The sequence below is a fragment of the Gorilla gorilla genome, chromosome 4 (genome assembly GCF_029281585.2).
Source record: "Gorilla gorilla gorilla isolate KB3781 chromosome 4, NHGRI_mGorGor1-v2.1_pri, whole genome shotgun sequence".
NCBI lineage: Eukaryota > Metazoa > Chordata > Mammalia > Primates > Hominidae > Gorilla > Gorilla gorilla.
Window position 1 is genome coordinate 98,765,698 of NC_073228.2, and position 24,388 is coordinate 98,790,085.

The window sequence follows — 24,388 nt, forward strand, 5'->3', positions numbered from 1 at the left end:
CACCATCAATGCATCACTTCAGCTTACAGCAGTGGGCTCCAGTTTCTTTGTGCTTATTATGGGGACTGGACTGGAATGCTGGAGCGTTTCTCATCAGTATTCTTGCTCTGCCCTAGCTTTCAACAATCCTTAAACTACTAGGTCATTGAAGGTGTCTCTTTTCATGCTCTTCCTTTCTCTGTTGTTACTCAGCTTCAGGTCGAGGGTGTGGGTAGATATATTCTCAGTTTTGCTAGACAAGCTTCACCCTGAAGCATTTTCCGTACTATTGGTCCCTGGGTTTGGGGCTTTCTCAGCATTTGTTTATCGCACTTCCATGGCAGCTAAACTCTGCCTTGTACATGTAGGCAGTGGCCTGGGCAAGAGGGTTTCCGGCCTCTCCCCCAGTATTAGATCTCTGTTGTGTATTGATACAAGATCTGGGACCTAAGTGACATTCCTGCTGCTCCTTCAGGGAAGATGTTTTTTGCTTCTATCCCTCATCCGGAAACAGTGGGTATTTTTCCCAGGCTGGGCAGCAGCAGGTTTTCCTAACCCTTGCCTAAGGGCAGGTAAGTTTTATTTCCACCCCTCCAAGAGAAGCAGTGCATCTTTTCCTAGGTGTGAAGGCAAAAGACTGTCTTATTCTTACCCAAATGACTTAAGGCTTTTGCTTTATATGAGAGAACGGTCTGGAGAAGTGGGCCTGGTTTTATATCTATCCGTTAATGGCAGCCAGTCATCACTAGCCCACTTAATGCTGTCAAGGAGAGCTCCCTGCATTTCTCCTAACCTGCCTTCAATCTTTTTCATGAGCATTTAATGGAGTCATGTGGCAAAGAGCATGCTAGCGATGACAGGTTTCCCTTATGTCACAGACTTTCAACTTTCTAAACTGTGATGCTAGCTATACTTGCCCCTTAAATTTTCTAAACTTTACTTAATTTTTACATGTTTTTATGGGAACTGTGTTGCTCCTTTGATCTGCCAAAAGTGAAATCGTTTGGTTGTCCAGTCTCTTCATAAAAGAGCTTATCCCTCTTCAGAAATCACCTTTCTTGGTTGACTTGTTACCTCGGTTTTCTGATGGGGTCAATAAAAGTTAGGATTTTGTAGATTATTTGGCTTTTTCTTACTGTTAGGTGGTAGCCTCTCTTGTGGCTTTCTAAAGCCTAAGCAGAAGCAGAACTTCATGAAACTTTTGTGTTGTATGTCTGTCTCCCTTGTGTGTGTCTTCTTAGTGTAAATGTAAAATGTATTTTTTCATTTGTTTTTTTCTAATTTTATTTTTTTATTTTGTAAAATGTATTTCTTAACATAGATCAAGGCTATTTTTTTTTTTAAGTAGTTCAAGGCTAAAATTTTTTGAAAGCCAACTTTTTAGGAGTGTTTGCAACTGGTTCCATATTTTATGGTCCAGAATTACTTTCTTGGGAGTACGTTACCTTTGAGGATAGCGGCTTCCTTAGACTTCTTTCATTATTCTTTTGGTTTATTGACATGACTTTTCCTTGGGGAATACTTTAATATTCTTGGTCCCTAAAAGCCTTTCCTTTATCAAGAAATGGATAGGTAGAAAAACTACTATGATTTCTTAAATATCTACTCTGAACAATTTATAATTTAAGAAATTGCAGCCGTGTTCTCTGTGATCCTCAATTGCCCAAAGAAATTAGTCCCTATTAGAAAAGTCCATTCGTACTCCTAAGAAATAATTAATTTAGATAATTTGACTAAAGAAACTCAACTTTTCTAATACTTTTATACCATTTACATTTTTATTTAGAGTTTTGGAGGCTGGAAAGGCAAATGTTATTTTACCAAAAAGTTCACCAAGTGGAATAACTCATGTGATTGCCAGTAATGCAAGAATTAAAGCTGAGAAAGAAAAAGATAACTTTAAGGCTCCATTTTATCCAATTCAGTATCTAGGGGATTTTCTTTTAGAGGTAAGTAAAATAAATAGTAAACATTTTATTTTGTTTCATGTGTTCATTTTATAAAATACCAATATAGTAAAATATATATTAAAGTTGTGTTCTAAATTTTGAAAATATATTGGTAGTAATTTAAATGACACTTTTTAAAGGCAGTCGCTCTCAATTACTTAAATTCATGAATACTTCCTGTAGATTTGAAAGAAGCTTACTAGTTAAGTTTAACATTAAGTATTTTAATGTCAGTATAAATAAAGTAGTAGAATATATAGTATTATATAGTATTGTATGAGAATTTGGGGGTTATTTTTCCTTTGGAAAAGAGAGCTATTTCTAAGGGTTTAGAAATACTGTCCTGTCCTATTCCCCTACATCCTCCTCCTTACTTGGTGTGGATGATGCTCCTCAAGTTGTTTGAATGGGCATCAAACCCTAGAAGAAACTGTCCAGGAGATAAGCAAAGAAGAATTTTAAGAGCACTCAGGGGAGAAGAGAACCCTTAGTATGTCCAAAAACGACCTTGTTATAGGAAAAATCATCTTCATTGTTTCCTATCTCGTAGATACCATTATGTTTTATCTAATACTTTATGTCAGAGATCTGGAAATTACCCTTAAAATCTTTCTCTCCCTTACTTCTCACATCTGTCAGCTACTAAGTCTTACTGATTTTATCTCAAATGTTTCTTGAATCAAACCACTTCTCTCCTTCTGTACTAACATCATATTGAGTTTACCATCTTTCCTCTGCACTTCTGTACTAACATCATACTGAGTTTATCATCTTTCCTCAGCACTCCTGGAATAGGCTTATGATTAATCTTCCTGTAACTCTACCTTTTTACTCTAATTTCCTAGTTACTCTTTCTTTTTCCTTTAGTATATTCTAGCTCATTCAGAAAGAGCAATCAAAATGCTCTTTCTAAAACAATTTTGATCCTGTCACTCACCTACGTAAAACTCTTCAGTGGCTTCCCATTGCTCTTAGGACAAAGTCCTAAATCTCTAATACGGCTTACAAGTTCCCACAGGATTCCTGTCATTTCCGTCTTTTCAATTGTATCCTGCTTTACTCTTATCTATGCTCACTATGCTATATGAAAACTCCTTCTCCCAGTGTCTTAAATAAGCTAAGCTACTCCTAACTCAGTGTGTTCTCAAAAGATATTTTCTCCTCCTGAAAAGTTATTCTCCACTACTCCTTCACTCTGTGGGTCTTCCTGCCTTCTGCTCATCTTTCAGGTTCCTGTTACAATGTTACTCTACAGGGAAGCCTCCTTGATCCCCTTACTCAGTGAGGTTCACCTATGTGTTCTCATAGCATTATTTAGCTTGGTACTCCTTACAATTACAGTTAAGTAATTGATTATTTGGTTAATGTCTATTTCCCCATGTAGACCAAAAGCTCCTTGTCATCAGGCATCATGTCTGTCTTTTCCATTGTTTTATTCTGATCACCTCACAAAGAGCCTGGCACATGGGTTCTCATTCAATATTTGTTAATAGAGAATTTGTGAAAGATGTTTGAGTCTTCCAAAATTACATGTAATGTATCATTATATAGTTACCTTTCCCTAATGAGTAGCAGCAATGAATATTGGAAATTTGACTTTAGTTCAAGGAATAGGTCTGCTTGGACTATGGATAATCTCATTGTCCTTGACAGTCATTAGTTAGGAATGAGCATTTGAACCAATTCTGATCAATGGGTCATGAAGAGAAGTATGTAAGAGCTTCTAGGAAGTTGCTTTCTCATAATGAGAAGAAAGCCACTGATGGGCTGACTCCTGCTAGTTATGAACACAGAAGAATGTAACCTGAAATACTACTGGTTAACCATGAAAAGAACTCGCCTTAGGGTGAAACCAGCCCTGTAGTTAGCAGAGTGTAGACATAGAATCTAGACCCTGGCGCTACTTAAGTTGCTGGATTAAACAACACTGAAACCTGTTTTACGATTAGATCACATTGCTTTTCTGTGTGGTAATTCATTTCCATGTTGTTTAAGTTAGTTTGGGTTGGCTTTCTATTATTTGTAGCCAAAAGCACATTATCTGATAGACCGCTCTGAATAGTTTAAATGTAGTATTAACTATGAAGAGAACGAAAGTTGTTCTTAACTAGATTAGTAAAGGTATATTAATTTTCTTTTTTACTTGGAAAATAATGCTTAAAGTGCAACATATGCCATGCATTATCTACAATATTATTTTGCAGTATTCTAACAACATTCATATCCAGCTGCTGAAATAGTGGGGGGCAGCAATAGTATATCAACCAGATAGCAGAAAGTCTCCAACTTATATCTGGTTTTAGAATACATTGTTTTATAAGTTCTGGATCAAACAGCTGGGAGTTCATAACCAATCCAAATAAGGAAGGCATATTGTGATCACTTCTGATCACAGAAGAAGAGAAATTAGGAAGTTAACTGTATTTCAGTGTCTTGCTTTTCTTCAGTATAGATCATATTCCAGTCCTCATTAGATGGATCTTGAAGTGTCATCCAAGAAAAGCTGCCATGTAAAATGACTGAGTTAATAGTAACAAGCCAGGCGTGGTGGTTCTGTAATCCAAGCACTTTGGGAGGCTGAGGCAGGAGGATCACTTGAGGCTAGGAGTTTGAGACCAGCCTAAGCAACGTAGCGAGACTCCATATCTACAAAAAATTTTAAAAATTTGCTGGATGTGGTGGCACACCTATAGTTCTAGCTACTCTTAAGCTGAGGCAGGTTTGCTTTAGCCCAGGATGTTGAGGCTGCAGTTAGCACTATGATTGTGCTGCTGCACTCCAGCCTGAGCAACAGAGTGAGACCTTGTCCCCTTTTTTTTTTTTAAGGTAACATTGTATTTTTTTAAAAAGTTTTGTTTAACCCTCTTATACTTTTTGAAAAGCTTCTGAGTACCAGAACTGGAAATCTATGTATTTCAGGTTTATAGATATTTATCGAAGACCATTGCTGTACCAGGCATTATGCAGTGCATTAGGGATATGAAAATGAATAAGACCATATATCACACTTTGAGATGCTTAGTATTTAGCAATGGAGAAAAAGCATGGACACTTACTTGCAATTCATATGAATCGTGCATTTGTAAAACTCTGTGCAAGGTACAGGAATACAGAGGAACAAATGACTAATGTATCTCAATTGTTTGGCCCAAGGAAGGTTTCATAAAAATGAGAGGCTACCTAGGAATACTGAAAACTTATCTTGACTACTTAAGAAAGAAAAATGAACTACAGCAGTCTTATGGGAATATATTAGGAATAACAGAAACAGCATAGACTTTTTGAGCCAGATCAACTAATTTGTGGTCCACATTTATAATGTAGCACTGTGACCATAGGAAAGTCATTTATGGTGTCCCTCAGTTTCTCCCTTTGTGTGTAGAAGCTAATACTACATTGCTTTGGTGATTGTGAGAATTATTACTATTACTACTTTGAGTAATAGTTACTGAGTGATTATTATGGGTCAGGCTATATGTTAAGCATTTTACATGCTTAGTCATATTTAAACCTCATGTTCATGTGTGGTATGTATTATGACTCCATTTACTGTTTGGGATAAATTTTGAGGTAAAATGAGGGTAAGTAACTTGCCCAAGATCCCACAGCTGTCATGTATCAGAGCAGAAACTTAAAGCCAACCACTCAATAAATTTTAAGGTTTCTTTCCTCAAATCTTCCTTTCCTAGATCCTTTTTGTCTCCCCATTTTGAGTATTATTAGATTTCCAGTCTCTTTGTAGGTAGTTAAAAAATAATAAATGCTGTAATCGATACCATAAACGAATATCTAGTCATAGGATTATGAAATACTATTTAAGCATCAGGGTATAAGTACAAGTTAAGAACCAAGTAGCACTCAAAGGACTGCCTTTCTTGATTTATCTGTCTCTTCTTCTTCTTATGCATCTGGTCTAATCAGTTCATTCAAGTTGTGTGACAGACGCTTGGGCTGAATATTGGAATAAGACCTGGAGACCAGAGCATCTCAATTATACCTAGCCAAAGATAGGAAACTAAGTCAAATATCAGAATCAAAAGCCAACTCTCATTGCCACAACTGTGTTGCCCTACTCCTAGATAATAGAATAGGTAGCTGATTAAGCAGGCTTTTAGTTATCCTTTAGTGCATAGCACTATACTTTACAAAATATACTAGTCTTGGACTGGCTTTCCTAGATTATAAAAGGAGACAAACACCTAACCCATTGCCTAGTATATAAGTTGACACTAAGATACTTATAAGGAATAAAAATGACTATTTATAGTTAAATAATTTCTCTATATTTCATAAGAGTCACCAATTAGACAAAGTATTAGTGGCTTAGAGAAAAATATATGTGGATCATTTGTTTAGCTGTATAGGTAATAGATTATTCAATTTCAAAACTTTCAAACGTTATACCTTCTGTTATCAGGTTGTGATTTTTAAATAGTTAACTTATGTAGGGTACTAGTATCATACATCTTAATTTACAGATTCATATGTAGCATCTGAAATGGACACATAAGTAAATATATTCAGGATTAGGAAACAGTTTATTTCTTGCCTTGTTGCTGATGATAGTGGTATGTTCCCTGCATTCTCCATAATGAGAATGTATATGGGATTAATTCATCCTGTATTCTGGACATTTTTTGAGGACCTAAGCCTACCAACCATGTAAAATTTAATGCCAGGTACTCATTTCCCCCCACCTGCAAGTTGCACTTAACAGAAATTGTTGTTGATACATTCCTTGGTCCCAGGAATAGGAAGGGAGAAAAGTCTTTATTTTCTTAGTTTTCAGTTTCACCTTTCTGAGTTGCTGAAAAAGAAATTCAATCAGCTATTCTCAGGGATTATTCTGTGGTTTCAGGATTGCAGCCTGCTAAAAGGACGGCCCTCATTTTAACATAGGAAGCCAAGTGCGAGTGAGAGGGAACTAAAGATCACGTTAAAGGCCTTAACACATTTTGTTATTTTATAATTGTTCCCTAGGAAGACTGTGATTCTTCAGTCTCTTTGGGTAGAGATTGTGAATCTCTGAAAATAGCCTTTCTTTTTTTAGACGGAGTCTCGCTCTGTTACCCAGGCTGGAGTGCAGTGGTGTGATCTTGGCTCACTGCAGCCTCCGCCTCCCAAGTTCAAGCAATTCTCCTGCGTCGGCCTCCCGAGTAGCTGAGATTACAGGCATGTGCCACCATGGCTGGCTAATTTTTGTATTTTTAGTAGCGACGGGGTTTCACCATGTTGGGCAGGATGGTCTTGATCTTCTGACCTCGTGATCCACCCGCCTTGGCCTCCCAAAGTGCTGGGATTACAGGCATGAGCCACCATGCCCAGCCTGAACAGCCTCTCATAAGTACATTTTGGGAACTTCATGAACTTTTACTCCCAGCTTGTTTATATTACTAAACTTACAGAATTATATGTATAAGTATGTATGCAATGAATTTTAAGATAATTAATTGGAAGTTGATTTATGAATGTAGTTTGGGTTCCTTGGCAAGAGAAATTTAGTTGTTTGAGATAGAGCTACATCAAGATAATTGTTGTTTATTGCTATTCAAGTAAGAGTATTGTGTAACCTTTTCCTCTCTATGTGGGGTATACTTGCAAGTGAGAAGTCTTACCAGGAAAAAACTGAAAAATAATCCAAGAAGAAGTCTGTCTATAATTGATGATTTGTAAAATCTAGATTGTAACTTTAGCTTGGACAGGGACTAGATAAAATATTTTTGTTCTTGGTTATTCATAAAAATAACTTGTTGTTAGTAGATGAACAAAGCATTACCTTTTCTTGAGATATACAGAAATCACTTTATTATTCAGGAACTTTACTATCATGATTTTTTCCCTGAAAGATTTTTATCAGTGTTTAACATCCTTTGATTTAAGAGGGTGCATTTTACCTACTTGTTTGACTAACAAAGTATTAAAGTTGAGTACCATAAAATGTACATAATATTGAAAATACACTTAGATGATTGCCTAAACCATTTTTACATACATACAGAAAGAAATTCAGAATGATGAAGATTCCCAAACCAATTCTGTTTGGACTGAACATAGCAATGAAGAAACAAACAAAGATTTCAGGAAAGATGCAGGATTTCTTGAAATGAAAGGTGCCTTAAGAGAGACCATGTATAGAACCCAGGTAAAATTTATAGGCTGAAAAACATACATTTCTGATGTTTCTTATAGAATTGTTTGAGAGGCAAAGTATGGTGGAAAAAACAGATTTTGGAATCAGAAGGCTGGTGTTTGAACCATGTGTTTATAGTCTGTGACTTGAACATGTTAGGAAATTATCCTATGTCTCTGTTTGGGAACTCTTGTTGAAGTAATGTTTGTATGCATATAGAAATATACAGAGTTCCTTATACATAGTGCGTTCTCAACACATGGTAATTACTTAAAAACTGTATGTTTAGGTAACATCGTGTGTCTTATAAAGCATTTTTCTTACCTGAGAGCACAATATATAATTCATGTAAATTCAAGTATTTGTATAGAACAAAATTTAAAAATACACAAATGAAGTCTATTTTGATTAACTTGTAAAACAATAAAACAGGAAGGACTTTGAGCTTGGAGCAATAAAAAGTACCTCAAGAAAGCATATATGGTATGGTGGCTGTCAAGTACAACTTTTCAAACAGCAGTAGCAACCACAAAAAGGACATTATTAGTTCTGCTCTAGAAGAGCTAATGTTCAGTTATGTTCACTTTCATATTGTGTTTTATAAAGCAGTCTATTTGGTTAATTTATCAAATTATTAAGTTGATAATTATTAGTCTAAACTAAAAGTTTTATGTATAACTAGGAAGAAATTCAAAATAAATTGTTTTTATCGTATCTGTCAAGTATTTTTGAAAGGTAATTCTAGGAATAATTTGGAACTTTTTTTTTTTTTTTTTGAGACAGAGTCTTGCTGTTTCGCCCAGGCTGGACTGCAGTGGTACTATCTCGGCTCACTGCAAGCTCTGCCTCCTGGGTTCATGCCATTCTCCTGCCTCAGCCTCCCAAGTAGCTGGGACTACAGGCGCCCGCCATTGCGCCTGGCTAATTTTTTGTATTTTCTTAGTAGAGACGGGGTTTCACCATGTTAGCCAGGATGGTCTCGATCTCCTGACCTCGTGATCCGCCCGCCTCGGCCTCCCAAAGTGCTGGGATTACATAGTTCCTTAAGAAATTGTATATGGCAAGATTTGCTAGAACTTTCCAAACTTAAAATATTTTTGCATTTTTTTCTGACTTTTCCAGTGTATATTTATATTTATGTGACTTAGAAGACTACTTTTTGTAATTTACTACATGTGCATGTTTTAATGAGAAGCTTTTTTGAGTTGATGTGCCTCTTGTGAAATATACATTGTAAACCACAGTGTATAGCATTTTTACATATAGAAAGGAATGTAAAATGAAGATGGAGTTATTAAAATAAATTTAGTTTTGAATAAACATGGCAAAAGAATAAAATAGAAATTTTGTAAGATAAATGGAAATCATTAAAATACATCTGCAGTCATGTACACATAATGATGTTTTGGTCAACAACGGACCCCATATATGACAGTGGTCCCATAAGATAATAATACCATATTTTTACTGTATCGTTTCTATGTTTAGATACACTAATACTCAGCATTGTGTTGCAGTTGCCTATAGCATTTAATACTGTAACATGTCATAAAGATTTGTAACTTAGCGATAGACCATACCATATAGACTAGGTGTGTAGTAGACTATACCATCTAGGTTTGTGTAGGTAGACTCTGATGTTCGCACAATGACGAAATCAACTAACGATGTACTTCTCAAAACATATCCCCATCGTTAAGCAGTGCATGACTGTATATATGTCTTCTTGAGTTCTTTTTAGGACTCAAATTATGTATGTAAAATTCAAGTAGAAATATCCTTTTTTAAAAATAGCTATTTTGGTATAATGATTAAACAACATGATTTGTAATACTCATTAATCGGAATTCAGCACATAGGTAAACTAAAGCATATATGTTAACGTACTATAAAGCTTTTTGAACTGAAAACAATTATGTTCTGCTTTATCTTACATAATTCAGAGGGCTCTTTACTCTATTTAACCTTGTATGTATATTTTACAAAACCTATGTTCCTGGATGGGTTTTTCTTTTGTGACTTGTGTTGATTGTGTTAAGGCTATATTTAATCCACAGTCTTAACTAAATTATGTTTACAAACACGCAGAAAGAAATGCAAAATCATGAAGATGTTAATGTTGGTTCTATTTTGATTCAACATCACAAAAAAGAAAAATTCAGTGGTTCCAGTAAAGATTTGAAATTTGTTAAAATGAGAAATACCTTTGGAAGGCATACATATGAAAATCAGGTACAACTTTCCAAATTAAAAATAATTTATTTTTATTATATATAGTGTTTATAGAACAGTTTTCTTTAGCTTTTAAAAAATATATAAAAATGAATTATGTATCCAATAGCTAGATTAAGAAATAGAGCATTACCAGTTTTTAAGACCTGCTGTATTATTTTGTTTTTTCTTTTTTTTTCTTTTTTTTTTAGATGGAGTCTTGCTCTGTTACCAGGCTGGAATGCAGTGGCACAATCTCAGCTCACTGCAACCTCTGCCTCCTGGGTTCAAGCAATTCTCCTGCCTCAGCCTCCCGAGTAGCTGGGACTACAGGCACACACCACCACGCCTGGCTAATTTTTGTAATTTTTTCAGTAGAGACTGGGTTTCACCATGTTGGCCAGGATGGTCTTGATCTCTTGACTTTGTAATCTGCCCACCTCCGCCTCCCAAAGTACTTGGATTACAGGCGTGAGCCACTGCGCCCAGCCTGCTATATCATTTTCTAATGCATCCCCTTTCTCCCTCTTACCTAGAAGTAATCTTTGTCTTAGAATTTGTGTTAATTATTTTCTTATTTTTCATTATAGTTTTAACAGCTGTGTGTGTATCTCTAACTGATATGGTTTAGCTTTGTCTATTCATGAAGATTTTATAGTTTATGTTATTTATAGACTTCTTTTGCTAATATATATAAAATTTGATTGTTTGACTATGCCACAATTATATCTTTTATCCATTTTACTGTTGATAAGCCTTTGGGCTTCTTTTTATTGGTTTATGTGTTTGATTGTTAAGTTTTTGCAATTATGAACAATTCTGCTATGAATAATATGAACATTATCTTGTATACCTCTTGGGATACATGTTTAGTAATTTCTCTAGCTTAGTTGGTATATTCCTAGGAATGGAGTTGCTGGGTCATAAGGACTGTGCATGTTCAACTATACTAGGCAGTGTCCAACTTTTTTCAAAATATTTTACTAATGTACACCTACTCTGTCAATGGATGAGATTTTCTGTTGTACGTACTTCTTTATTTTTATTTCTATTTTTTGAGATGGAGTTTCACTCTAGTTGCTCAGGCTGGAGTGCAATGGCGCAATCTCAGCTCGCCACAACCTCCGCCTTCCAGGTTCAAGCGATTCACCTGCCTCAGCCTCCCAAGTAGCTGGGATTACAGGCATGTGCCATCACGCCTGGCTAATTTTGTATTTTTAGTAGAAATGGGATTTCTCCATGTTGGTCGGGCTGGTCTCTAACTCCTGACCTCAGGTGATCCGCCCGCCTTGGCCTCCCAAAGTGCAGAGATTACAGGCATGAGCCACCGCGCCCGGCCGTACTTCTTTATTTTTTAATGTGGTATACTTGTATGAAAGTCACTCTTGAGTTTATTTGGATTTTGTAACATATGTCATTGATGTTGAGATTTAATTGTGGTCTAAATACATGTAGAAGGAAATTAAGAAAAAAGATGAAGATATTCAAAGGAGTTATACTTTGAGGAGAAAACGCAAGAAAGAAAAAGAAGGCAATTGCAAGAAAGACGTTGAACATGAAAAAATAAAAAGTACCTTAAGAAGGCACATATATAATAGAGATCAGGTAAAGCTTTGTAAGCTAAGCTATAGCTTTCTTTTTTATTTTTTGGCTGTTCTCTGATATAATCTAGATATATAATGCTACATGTTTTAAGAAAAAATCTTGAGTCAATCTGGTGTAATATTCATAGTTAATATTCCAGTTAACTTTGGTTCACAGTAAATGTACTTGTACATGCATATACAAAGAAATCTGAGTTAATAATCAAGGTATTCAGTGAATTTTGTTTTGCCTGAATGTGATGAATAAGAAAAAGAAACTGGAAAAGACTATTTCTTAAAATGAAAAAATCTTTAAAACTGCATGTGTGTATAGTTGGGTAATACTTTCTAATGTAAATTTCATTTTGCTCTTTTGTATAGTACAGACCATTTTTAATGAGATATCTTGTTTTTAAAATTGAATGCTTCTTGGGTAAATTTTCTCTGGAGTATGACTTTTTTTTTTAACAATCTAAACCATACCACGGGCTGGATGCGGTGGCTCACACCTGTAATCCCAGCACTCTGGGAGGCCAACGGGGCAGATTGCTTGAGCTCTAGAGTTGGAGACCAGACTGGGCAACATGGTGAAACCCCATGTCTACCAAAAATACAAAAAATTAGCTGGCATGGTAGTAGGTGCCTGTGGTTCCAGCTGCTTGGGAGGCTGAAGTGGGAGGATTGCTTGAGCCTCGGAGGCAGAGGTTGCAGTGAGCCAAGATTGCACCACTGCACTCCAGCCTGGGTGACAAGAGTAAAACCCCATCTCAAAAATAAATACCTAAATACATAAATAAATGCCATATTATGTATATATGCATATATTCAGAAGAATTTCAGGAAAATGATAAAGGTAAATAAGTAATGAATTTTGTTTTGTATGACCATGGCAACAACAAAAAAGCAGTTCCAGGAACGATTTGGAACAGGATAAAGTGAAAAGTGCCTTAAGAAAGTACATATGTTGGCAGGAGCAAATAGAGTAAAAAAAAAAGAAAGTACATATGTAAATATCAGTTAATTCTTTACAAATTGAAATGTTTGCTTTTTGAGCTTTTTCTTTCATTGTGTAATCTTGATATATGATTGTGAGGATCTTTGCTGTGGTTAACACGGTATAAATGTGTTCCTCTTATGTTGTCCTTTGTGATATCAACTATGTTGACACTGTCTTTAGTACATTTTCTAAAGTCATTTTACTTTGCTATATGCAGAAAGAAATGAAGAATTCTATTTTTGCTGAATATGCCAAAGAATCAAAAGCCATGGCTATTAAGACAGATGTGGATGTTGTTGAAATAAAAAATACCTTAAGGAAGCACATATATAGAGCTCAGGTAAAACTTGGCACATGAAAAATTTTGTATAATATCGTGTCCTACTGTAGTGTATTCAAAATATAATTATATGTACATATATACATGATTCATTAGTATGTTTAATATGTCTTCAAATGATTTTCTTAGTTTATTAGTCTATTATACAGTAATGTATTTGGACATTTAGTAAATAGGCTGAATTCTGTGCTGTTTATACCTCAATAATGTCACAGATAAGTCATGTGTTTGAAGTCTTGGCCATAAATTCTTTGCCTACACCAATGCCCTGAAGTGTTTCCCCTGTGTTTTCTTCTAGTAGTTTTATAGTTTCAGGTTTTACCTGGAAGTCTTTAATTCATTTTGAGTTGATTTTTGTATATGGTGAAGAAATAACAGTCTAGTTTTCATTCTGCTTATGATAATACAGTTTTCCCAACATCATTTATTGAAGACTGTCCTTTCCCCTGTGAATGTTCTTGGCACCTTGTCCAAAATCAGTTTGCTTTAAATATGTGGATTTATTTTTGGATTCTCTGTTCTTCACTGGTCTATATGTCTGTTTTTATACCACTACCATGCTGTTTGGGTTACTATAGCTTTGTGGTATACTTTGAAGTCAGGTAGTGTGTGCCTCCAGCTCAGCATTGCTTTGGGTATTTATAGTCCTTCTTGCTCAGCATTGCTTTGGGTATTTAGGGTCTTTTGCAGTTGTTTACAAATTTTAGGATTGTTTTTCCTGTTTCACAGAAGAATGTCATTGATATTTTGATAGGGATTCCATTAAATTTGTAGATTACTTTGGGCAATTTGGTTATTTTAACCATATTCTTCAAACTCATAAACATGGAATGTCTTTCCGTTTGTTTGTGTCCATGTCAATCTCTTTCATCAGTGTTTTTTAGTTTTTTCCTTGTAGAGATCTTTCACCTCCTTGGTTAAATATATTCCTAGGTATTTTATAATTTTTAGAGCTCTTCTAAATGGGATTGCTTCTATGATTGATTTATAGCTAGTTCATTATTGGCGTATAGAAATGCTACTGATTTTTGAATGTTAACGTTTTATCTCACAGCTTTACTGAATTCATTTATCAGTTTTAAGTGATTTTTTTTTATCAGTTTTAAGTGATTTTTTTTTGTCAAGTCTTCATGTTTTTCTATGTATAAGATCATGTCGTCTCCAGGGAGGGACAATTTTACTTTTCCAATTTGGATGCCTTTTCTTTCTTTTCCTTGCCTGATTGCTCTGGTGAGGATGACTTTCAGTATTATGTTGAATAAAAGTTGTAAAAGTAGGCATTCTTTTCTAGTTTCAGTCCTTAGGGAATGGCTTTCATGGTTTTCCCATTTCACATTAGGTAGCTATGGGTTTGTCATGTATGACCTTTGTTATGTTGAAGTACTTCTGTGCCTAGTTGGTTGAGAGTTTTCATCATGAAGGGATGTTGAAGAAATTTTATTAAAAGCTTTTTTGCATATATTGAAATGATCATATAGTTTTTGTCCTTCATTTTGTTTTTATTAATTTACTTATTTGTGTATGTTGAACCATCCTTGCATCCTTGGGATAAATACCACTTGATCATAGTGTATTGACTCTTTGCTATGTTGTTGGATTTAGTTTGCTAGCATTTTGTTAAGGATTTTTGCATCTGCTTTTCTCAGGGATATTGCCCTGTAGTTTTCTTTTTGTGTTGTGTCTTTGTCTGGTTTTGGTATCAGGGTAATGGTGGCCTTGTAGAACGAGTTAGGTAGAATTCCCTACCCTTCAGTTTTTTTGAAACAGTTTAAAAAGTGCTGTTGATAGTTCTTTATACATTTGGTTGAATTCAGCAATAAAGTCTTTTGGTCCTTGGCTTTTTATTTGTTGTGAGAGTTTTATTACTGATTAAATCTCATTGGTCTGTTCAGGTTTTCTGTTTCTTTCTGATTCAGTCTTGGTGGGTTATATGTGTCCAGGAATTTATCCATTTCCCCTAAATTTTCTGATTCGTTGGTGTATAGTTCATAATAGTCTCTAACATTCTTTTGTGTTTCTGTGATATCAATTGTAATGTGTCCTTTTTCACTTCTGATTTTATTTATTTGGGGTTTTTTCTTTTTTGTCTTTGTTAGTCTTGCTAATGGCTTATTGATTTTGTTTATCTTTTAAAAAAAATTAACTTATTTGTTTCATTGATCCTTTGTGTTTTTAAGTCTATTTTGTTTCGTTCTACTCTTTATTTAAAATTTATTTATATATCTTTAATAAATATTTATTAATTTATAATTAATCTAAATAATAATAGATCTTTATTATTTCCTTCTACTAATTTGGGGTTTGGTTTGTTCTTGCTGTTCTTCTTCCTTGAGGTGCATTGTTAAGTTGATTATTTGAGATCTTTCTACTTTTTAGATATTAGTCATTTTTTTCTATAAATGTCCCTTTTAGCACTGCTTTTGCTGTATTCTATAGGTTTTGGTATGTTGTGTTTCCATTTTTATTTATTATAAGAAATGTTTTATTTCCTTCTCAATTACTTCATTGATCCAGTGGTCGTTTAGGAACATGTGATTTTATTTACATGTATTTGTACAGTTTCCAAAGTTTTTCTTACTGATTTTTAGTTTTATTCCATTGTTGTCTGAGAAAGATACTTGATATGACTTCAGATCTTTTCAAATGTGTTGAGATTTGTTCTGTGGCCTAATGTCTGTCCTGAAGAATGTCCCATATACTAATGAGAAGAATGTGTATTCTGCAGCTGTTAGATAAAATGTTCTCTAAATGTCTGTTAGGTTCATTTGTTCTAAAGTGCAGTTTAAATCCAATGTCTGTTTTTTGATTTTCTGTTTCGATAATCTGTCCAATGCTTAGAATGGGGTATTAGAGTCCCCAACTGTTACTGTGTTGAAGTCTCTGTCTCCCTCTAGATCTAGGTGCTCCAAGATCTGGATTTATATATCTGGGTGCTCCAAGTTGGGTACATAGATATTTAGAATTGTTATATCTTCTTGCGGAATTGATCTTTTTATCAGTGTGTAATGACCTTCTTTATCTCTTTTTACAGTTTTTAACTTAGAAAGTTTTTTCTGATGTAAGTATAGCTACTTCTGCTCACTTTGGTTTCCGTTCTTGTGGAATATCTTTTTCCATTCTTCTTCACTTTCAGTCTTTACATGTTTTAACAGGTGGAGAGAGTTTCTTATAGGCAACACACTGCTTTTTTAATACATGTAGCCAGTCTGTATCTTTTATGTGGAGAATTTAATCCATCTACATTCAAGGTTATTATGGGTGAGGACTTACTCATGTTATTTTGTTAATTGTTTTGTGGTTGTTTTGTGTGTCCTTTTTTCATTTCTTCTTTTATTGTTTATCATTGCAGTTGGGTTTTTTTTTTTTTTTTTTTTTTTTTTTTTTAGTATTGGTGACATTTGGCTCTTTTCTCATTTGTATTTTTGCTTTACAGTGAGTTTTATACTTTCTTGTGTTTTCATGGTGGTAGATATCATCCGTTTGCTTCCAATTGTAGGACTTGTGTAAACATTTTTTGTGTGGTTGGTCTGTTAGTAATGAATTCTCTGTTTTTGCTTGTCCAGGAAATACTTTATTTCTCCATTATTTTTGAAGGATAGGTTTTCTGGGTATAATATTCTTGCTTGTTGAGTTGGGTTTGTTGTTGTTGTTGTTTTTGTTTTTTTTTCTTTCAACACTATGAATGTGTCATCTTATTCTTTCCTGGCTTATAAGGCCAGGATTTCTGCTGAGAAATCTGTTGTCACCCTGACTGGGATTTCCTTATATGTGACTTTATGCTTTTTCTCTTGATGTTTTTAGAATTCTTTCTTTGTCTTTGACTTTTGATAGTTTGACTGTAATGTGCCTTGGAGACCTTTGAGAATTGAATCTATTTGGAAGTAGCTCTTACAACACTTGGGACGTTTTCAGCTATTGTTTTTAAAATAGGTTTTCTATGCCTTTGCCCATCACTTCTCCATCTGGAACTCTGAAAATTGGAATATTTCATTACTTTATGGCTTCCCATATGTCATTTAGGCTTTTTTTCATTTTGTCTGTTATTTCAAAAGACCTGTCTTCATGTTTAGAAATAGTTTCTTTTGTTTGATCTAGTCTATTGCTGAAGCTCTCTGTTATATATATTTTTTCATTCATTGAATTCTTAAGTTCCAGGATTTCAAAAGACCTGTCTTCATGTTTAGAAATAGTTTCTTTTGCTTGATCTAGTCTATTGCTGAAGCTCTCTGTTATGTATTTTTTTTCATTCATTGAATTCTTCAGTTCCAGGATTTCTGTTTGGTTCTTTTCTATGATTATCTCTTTGTTGAATTTCTCATTGAGATCATGAATTATTTTCCTGCTTACCTTGTATTGTTCATCTGTGTACTTTTCTATCTCACTGAGTTTTTTTAATATCATCATTTTAATTTTTTTCAGGAATTTCATTGGTTTCCTTTTTGTTGGAATCTGTTGCTGGAGAATTATTGTGTTCCTTTACAGGTGCCATGTTGTCTTGCTTTTTCACCTTTCTTGTGTAGTTATGTTGCTATCTGTGTATCTGGTGTAACAGTCACTTCAAATTTTGTGAATTGGTTTTCATAGGTTTTTTCTATAGTTGTATCTATAGTGTTGTTTGGATAGAGTGCTTTAGTTTTGCCAGATGTGAGCACATTGGTGTAGTCTCCATATGATTTCTTCATCTGTAGTCATCCACAGTGTTATCTTTGAGTTTGTCAGTGGCTTAGGCTACATTTGTTAGTGGAGGCTATAATGAAGTGTTGCTGGGGATGTGGACACAGGCATGTGGTCCTTGGGCAGCACTGGTGGTGGCAGCAGGCTGTGCATGCTGGTTCTTGGGTCCTGGGCAATATACATGGACACCAGTCATCGCAAGTCTGGGTAGGCCAATCCCTGTGCCTCCTGGTGGCTTGCTTGGGTGCCAGCAGTGACAGTAGTGGGATGAGTGGGTCCTCAGGTCTCTGGGTGGTGTGCATGGCGTTCGTTATGGCAGTAGTGGTTGTGGGCCAATCCTCGGGCCCCCAAGTAGCAAACATGGGTGCCAGCAGTGGTGGAAATAGGCTGAGCAGGCCAGGTGGCACATGTGGGTGGTTACCAGCAGCAGCAGCTTGACATGCTCATCCTTTGATCCCCCTAGTTGTTTGCATAGGTGCTCCTGGTAGCTGGTGTGATGGGTCGATCCACAGGTTCTCAGACGATGTGCTGGGGTCCCAGCAGCGGTGGAAGTTGGCAGAGTGGGCTGTCCTAGGCCCCAGATGGTGTATTTCGGCACCTGGTTGGTGAATGGGTGAGTTGATCCCAATGTTCCTGGATGACAAGTGCAGGTGGCATTGCCACAGGCTGCATGCAGGTCTAATCTGTTCCTAGGCCCCTGACGGTGGGCGTGGCTGCCAGCTGTGGTAAATGAGGCAGGTCTGTTCACAGGCCTCATATCAGCGTGCTCAAATGCCTGTTGCAGTAGGCCAGGTAGGCCTGTTATCAGGCCTCTTGATGGTTGCACAGGCACCAGGAGTGTTGGACAGGGATGGGTTGATACCCATTCTCCCTGGCAGTGCACTTGGGCTCTGGTGGCAGTGCTAGTAGTCGGAGTAGGGTAGGCCTTTCCTCAGGCCCCCCGATAGCTCCTGCAGCCTCTGGCTGCAGCAGACAAGGCGGTCTGATCCCCACGTCCTCGTATTGTGCATTTACACAGTGGTGGCGGGTGGGGTAGGCCTGTCTTCAGGCTTCCAGATGGCGCTTGTGGGCACCAGTGGCAGGCAGAGTGGATCTATCTGTAAGCCCTGGGACAACCCCCCAGTGGGCCACTCCTCAGGCCTCCTGAAGCCACATGCAAGTGCATGACGACGCTGGTGCTGGGCAGGGTTTGAAACACACAGAAACTCTGTGGGACAGGGTTTCTGCCAGTGACAGAGGCCCCAGGCAGGTGGCTCTCAGGATCTGAGGAGCTCCTGCTTTGGCTCCTTTTGTCCCCAGGGTGGCCTCCCTGGTGCACTCCACCTCCTACTCCTTAGGATGTAGGACACTGTGTAGGTGAGAGTGCTGGCCACCTAGTTGCATTGTTGACTCCAGCTGGCATCATGACACTGCAGCTCTCTGGGTGGACAGGAATATCGGTGGGGCTCTGAGCTTAGGGACTGTTGTGCCACAGAGCAGGATGTAGTCTGGTAGTGTCTGGGCTCTCAAAATGGCGCCATGCTGCAGCCTCTTGGGTGCCAGCAGATTATGTGGGACTCAGCGTGTACTCTTTCTTTGGAATAATGCCATTGAGTGGACTCCAGGCAGCTTTCTAAACTAGTCTCTGGGCCAGTGAGGACTAAGGGGCTCTCCAGTTGCTAGGATTGCAGGAATTCATGGTGGGAATGTGGATCTGTGTGGATCTCTCTTGTTTTTCCCATTCGTAGTGGGTAGTTTCTCCAGGCTCCTAGCCAGTTCCATTTGAGCCAGCTGCTTTGCTTCTCTGTCTTTGCTTGCCTCAGAGATTCCCTGCCACTTTTAAATTGTAATGTTCTCTCTTAGATGCCCTATTCAGTGTGTGATTATCTACTCACTGTTTTAGTCCTTTGTGGAAGAGCTGAGTGCCAAGCACTTCTAAGTCAGCCATCTTGAAGCCCCCTTCTTCCAGGGTTTTTTTTTTTTTTGAGACCGGGTCTAGCTCTGTTGCCCAGGCTGGAGTGCAGTGGTGCAATCTCAGCTCACTACAACCTGAGCTTCCCAGGTTCAAGCAATTCTCCTGCCTCAGCCTCCTGAGAGTAGCTAGGATTACAGGCGCCTGCCACCACGCCTGGCTAATTTTTGTATATTTAATAGAGACGGGGTTTTGCCACGTTGGCCAGGCTGTTCTCAAACTCCTGACCTCAGGTGATCTGTCCAGCTTGGCCTTCCAAAGTGCTGGGATTACAGGTGTGAGCCACAGCGCCCAGCCTCAGGGTATTATCTCTTTATTATATTTGTTGCAGATATTTTTCCAGGATAATCTTTTAAATATGCAATTATGGGTGTTTTAAAACAATAAGATTTGACATATGGTTATATAGCAAACATAACTGACGTTTTTTTCTCCTGTGTACCCCTGTACAAAATGCTCTCCCCATTTATATTTCTAATAATTACGACACTAAGGACAATGGACCTCTTCAGATCTTCAAAGTGAATATGACTTAATTATTGTAATTTAGAAGGAGAAAATAGAGAAATGCTCATAGTCGTGAGAGTTCCCTAAAATAATAAAAGTTGCTAGTTTGAGTAAATATGAGTATCATATTAATTATAGCTATTAATGTGTTCCTGGATCTGTTTTATATGTTTTTCCAAGGTTTTGGGGAAGCTGAAATGTATTTTTCAATCTTAAAATGTTGTTTTAATTATATGGTTGCTCTTTTGTAGGCTGTCAGATACAACTGCATTAGAATAGATAAACAACCAGTGTACAACGTAGAGGTAAGGGGCTTGGAGCAGCATTGGTGATGGGGGCAAAGAAGAAGTTTTGTGTTTTGTTATTATTAGTTATTTTGAATAAAAGTAATGTGTTGTATGCACAATAAAAGGTAACGTATTATATGCACAAATAAAGAAATATAGTTTCTCTAATCAGAAATGATAAAAATATTCTGTCAAAACTCCCCCCAAAATTTCCATATAATAGTAAAAAATGATCACAAATGTTAAAAACACACCTTGTGCTTATGACAGGTGAAATATACATTCCTGTTCTCATGTTTCATAACTTTCATAATGACTACTTTTAGATTAAAAATTTTTGGTATGATATTTACAAGAGTGTATTTTGTTATTTAAAGAAAATGATACCTTTATTTTACATACTTTCATTTCAGAACAAAATAAACAAACCTACAATACATATATCCAGTCTATTGTTAAATTAGGGAGGGAATCGGGCTTGAGGCCCTTGTTCCTTATTTATTCTTCTAAACTTGATTTTTTAATTCCATGTAGTCTTTTAGAGTATTTTTGACTCAAATTATTCAAGGTAGTTACTTTTATTATTAAGAATAGTTTGACCAAGGGGAATGTATTTTGTGAAGCTCTTAGAGTTATATAAATACACAACCTCAGAGTGATTTTATGATTCTCCCAATCAGTTTTCACTTTTTGCAAATATTGCTTGTGCTTGATGATATCTTAACATTTTTAAGATATTTTAACAGACAGAGTTCATTTTTAAGTTTAAAAGAAAACCAAAAAATAATTTTTCACCTAAAGAACTATGTCGTTGTACCTTTCTCTTTTTTATCAACCAAACTCTCCAAATTCCTGTTAAAGGTTTTCTTTTAGAGGCAGTAGTTTCCCTTACTACTGAAGGCAACAGAAAATAATTACTATAACAGGTAATAAAATACATTCATACATATCATCCTCTTTGAACTACATAGTCTCATCCAGCAGCAAGGCCAGAAATTATCTTCATTTCACAGATGAGGAAATTAAAATTTGTTACTAGGCCGGGTGCAGTGGCTTACGCCTATAATCCCAGCACTTTGGGAGGCCAAGGCAAGTGGATCACCTGAGGTCAGGAGTTTGAGACCAGCCTGGCCAACATGGTGAAACTTCGTCTCTACTAAGAATACAAAAATCAGCTGGGTGTGGTGCCACGCATCCATAGGCCCAGCTATTCAGGAGGCTGAGGCAGGAGAATCACTTGAACCTGGGAGACGGAGGTTGCAAGTGAGCCGAGATCGTACCACTGCATTCCAGCCTGGGTAACAGAGTGAGACTCCGTCTCAAATGAATGAATGAATAAATAAATAATAAATTCTTACTAATTCATGATTTGATTGCAAAATTTTATCTTTCTTTTCTCTGAATCATAGAATCTTTCCTTTCTTAGGTTAAAAATGCTGAATTTCCCAGAGGTGTATTAAATTTAATTGAAAGCCTCATAGAAGGACAGTTTTTTAAAGAAGCAATTGAGGAACTTTCCACTTTGCAGGCACATTATATCCCTCCTGTATGCGTTCTTCATGCCCTTCTAGAGAACGTTCTACAGGTAAGAGCAGCCTTAAGGATTTATAATCTTTTTTTCAAAGAATGTTAAAATGTGAACATTTTCTCACTTTTTGTACGTTTACAGTTTATTTTCCCTGTTCAGTGTTTTTTTTTCTTCATTTTACTAATGCAGTACCCATTTATTACCACTGTTCTGTTTTCCAGCTACATACTAGGTACTACTCTTAGTGCTTTAGCTAATGATTTTCTCAGGATTTCTAAGATCATTTTGTTTTGGGGAAAAAGGTTATCTAATTTTTCTCACGGCAGTAAAGTATCAAATATAAAATTCAGATTATGGTGATCTAGAATTACATTTGGTAAATTACTCCATTAGTACATTGATGATTATCATTTTTATTTATAGTATACATAATGAACATACTCTTTGTTTAAAAAGAAAAAGAGGCAAGTTCCCTCTCTGTTGTCCAGGCTGGACTGCAGTGGTGTGATCATGGCTCACTGTGGCCTCAACCTCCTGGGCTCAAGTAGTCCCCCTGCTTCAGCCTCCCAAGTAGCTGGGACTGTAGGCGCATGCCACCATGCCTGGCTAATTTTTAAATTTTTTGTAGAGATGGAGTCTTGCTATGTTGCCCGTGCTGGGAACATACCCAAACTGTGTAAACCAATAGGAGCAAATATTCAAAGATAGCTTTCTAATCATGCCCTTCACCAAGATGCTAATTTGATAACATAACAGGCATAAGCTTTGTCAGGTATGTTATGTTGGTGATAAGTAAGCATGTTGCATGAATAGTTTCTTACCTTTAGTTCCTTTCAGGTAACATTTGAGACCTCTTAAATTTCACTGTAATTGTGAAAAGGAAAATGTGTATTCCATCTAAGGTAGTGTTAATAGAAGGGATTACCCAATGTATAGATAGAGTCATCCCTTGCTATCACAGGATATTGGTTTCAGGACCTTTGTGGATACTGAAATCTGCACATAATCAAGTCCTACAGTTGCTTCTTCAGAACCTGCACTTATAGGAAAAGTCAGCCCTCCACATACGAAGGTTTTACATCCTGTAAATACTGTAAATACTGTGAATACTGTATTTTTAAAGGTTTTTCTTTTAGAGGTAATTGTAAAATTTTCCCTTACTACTAGGGAAAAAAATCTCCTTCACTACTGAAGGCAATAGAAAATAATTAATACAATAACTAATAAGATACATTCATACATACCATCCTCTTTGAACTACATAGTCTCATTCAGCAGCAAGGGCAGGAATTATCTTTATTTTACAGGTGAGGAAATTAAAACTTCTTAGTAGGCCGGGAGCTGTGGCTCACACCTGTAATTCCAGCACTTTCAGAGGCCGAGGCTTCCCAAATACAGAATACTGTATTTAGTTGCAGATGTAGAACCTATGGATGTGAAGGGTAGGCTGCATTTATTGGAAAAAATTCATGTGTAAGTGGACCCATGCAGTTAAAACCTGTTATTCAGGTATCAGCTGTACACAGAGTGTGCCTGTCTCTCAGTTGCTTTATTTAATTAGCTAAACATGATGCTTCCATCTGCTCTCCTTTGTCTAAACACGTATATTTGGCAAGAAACAGGGTTAGGCCGGGCGTGGTGGCTCACACCTGTAATCCCAGCACTTTGGGAGGCTGAGGTGGGCAGATCACAAGGTCGGGAGTTTGAGACTAGCCTGGCCAACATAGTGAAACCCCATCTCTACTAAAAATACAAAAATTAGCCAGGCGTGGTGGTGGGTGCCTGTAGTCCCAGCTACTCAGGAGGCTGAGGCAGAAAAATCGCTTGAACCCAGGAAGCGGAGGTTGAGGTAAGCCAGGATCCTGCCACTGCACTCCAGCCTGGGTGACAGAGCCAGACTCCGTCTCAAAAAAGAAAGTTAGGCCAGGGTTACTGTTTTGGTTTTAGACTGAATTAGAGAGTCAAACTACTTTTAGCTATAGTGTTTTATTTGTTTGTTTATTTTTAAATAATAGGATAACATAGATACATTTTCTGGTCGATACTTTCATATATTGTCAGCTCTTCTTCACCTGCATCCTCCTTGGAAGTCTCCAGCCATGTCGAGATATTATTTAGAGTTGTTTCAGTGTCCAACTTGTATGAAAGGAGCATGGTCTTTAGTAGAAGTCCTTATCAGGTAAGGAATTTCAACATTTGACGATGCTACATTTCATTGAGTAGTTGTTATGCTAATTATTTTTTTAAGATAC

The 24,388-nt window shown here is 36.7% G+C and overlaps 1 protein-coding gene across 2 annotated transcripts in view; it reads left to right on the forward strand.

Moving 5' to 3' along the window:
• The window catches only part of SLF1 (SMC5-SMC6 complex localization factor 1), a 77,984-nt gene that overhangs the window by 23,414 nt on the left and 30,182 nt on the right, over positions 1–24,388 (forward strand). For both annotated transcript variants that reach the window (XM_055387136.2, XM_031011412.3), the window contains exons 5-12: positions 1,766–1,928; positions 7,927–8,070; positions 10,147–10,290; positions 11,725–11,874; positions 13,067–13,189; positions 20,573–20,626; positions 22,035–22,193; positions 24,152–24,315. In XM_055387136.2, coding sequence (XP_055243111.2) covers positions 1,766–1,928; positions 7,927–8,070; positions 10,147–10,290; positions 11,725–11,874; positions 13,067–13,189; positions 20,573–20,626; positions 22,035–22,193; positions 24,152–24,315 — 1,101 coding nt within the window. The remainder of the gene's footprint in view (positions 1–1,765; positions 1,929–7,926; positions 8,071–10,146; positions 10,291–11,724; positions 11,875–13,066; positions 13,190–20,572; positions 20,627–22,034; positions 22,194–24,151; positions 24,316–24,388) is intronic.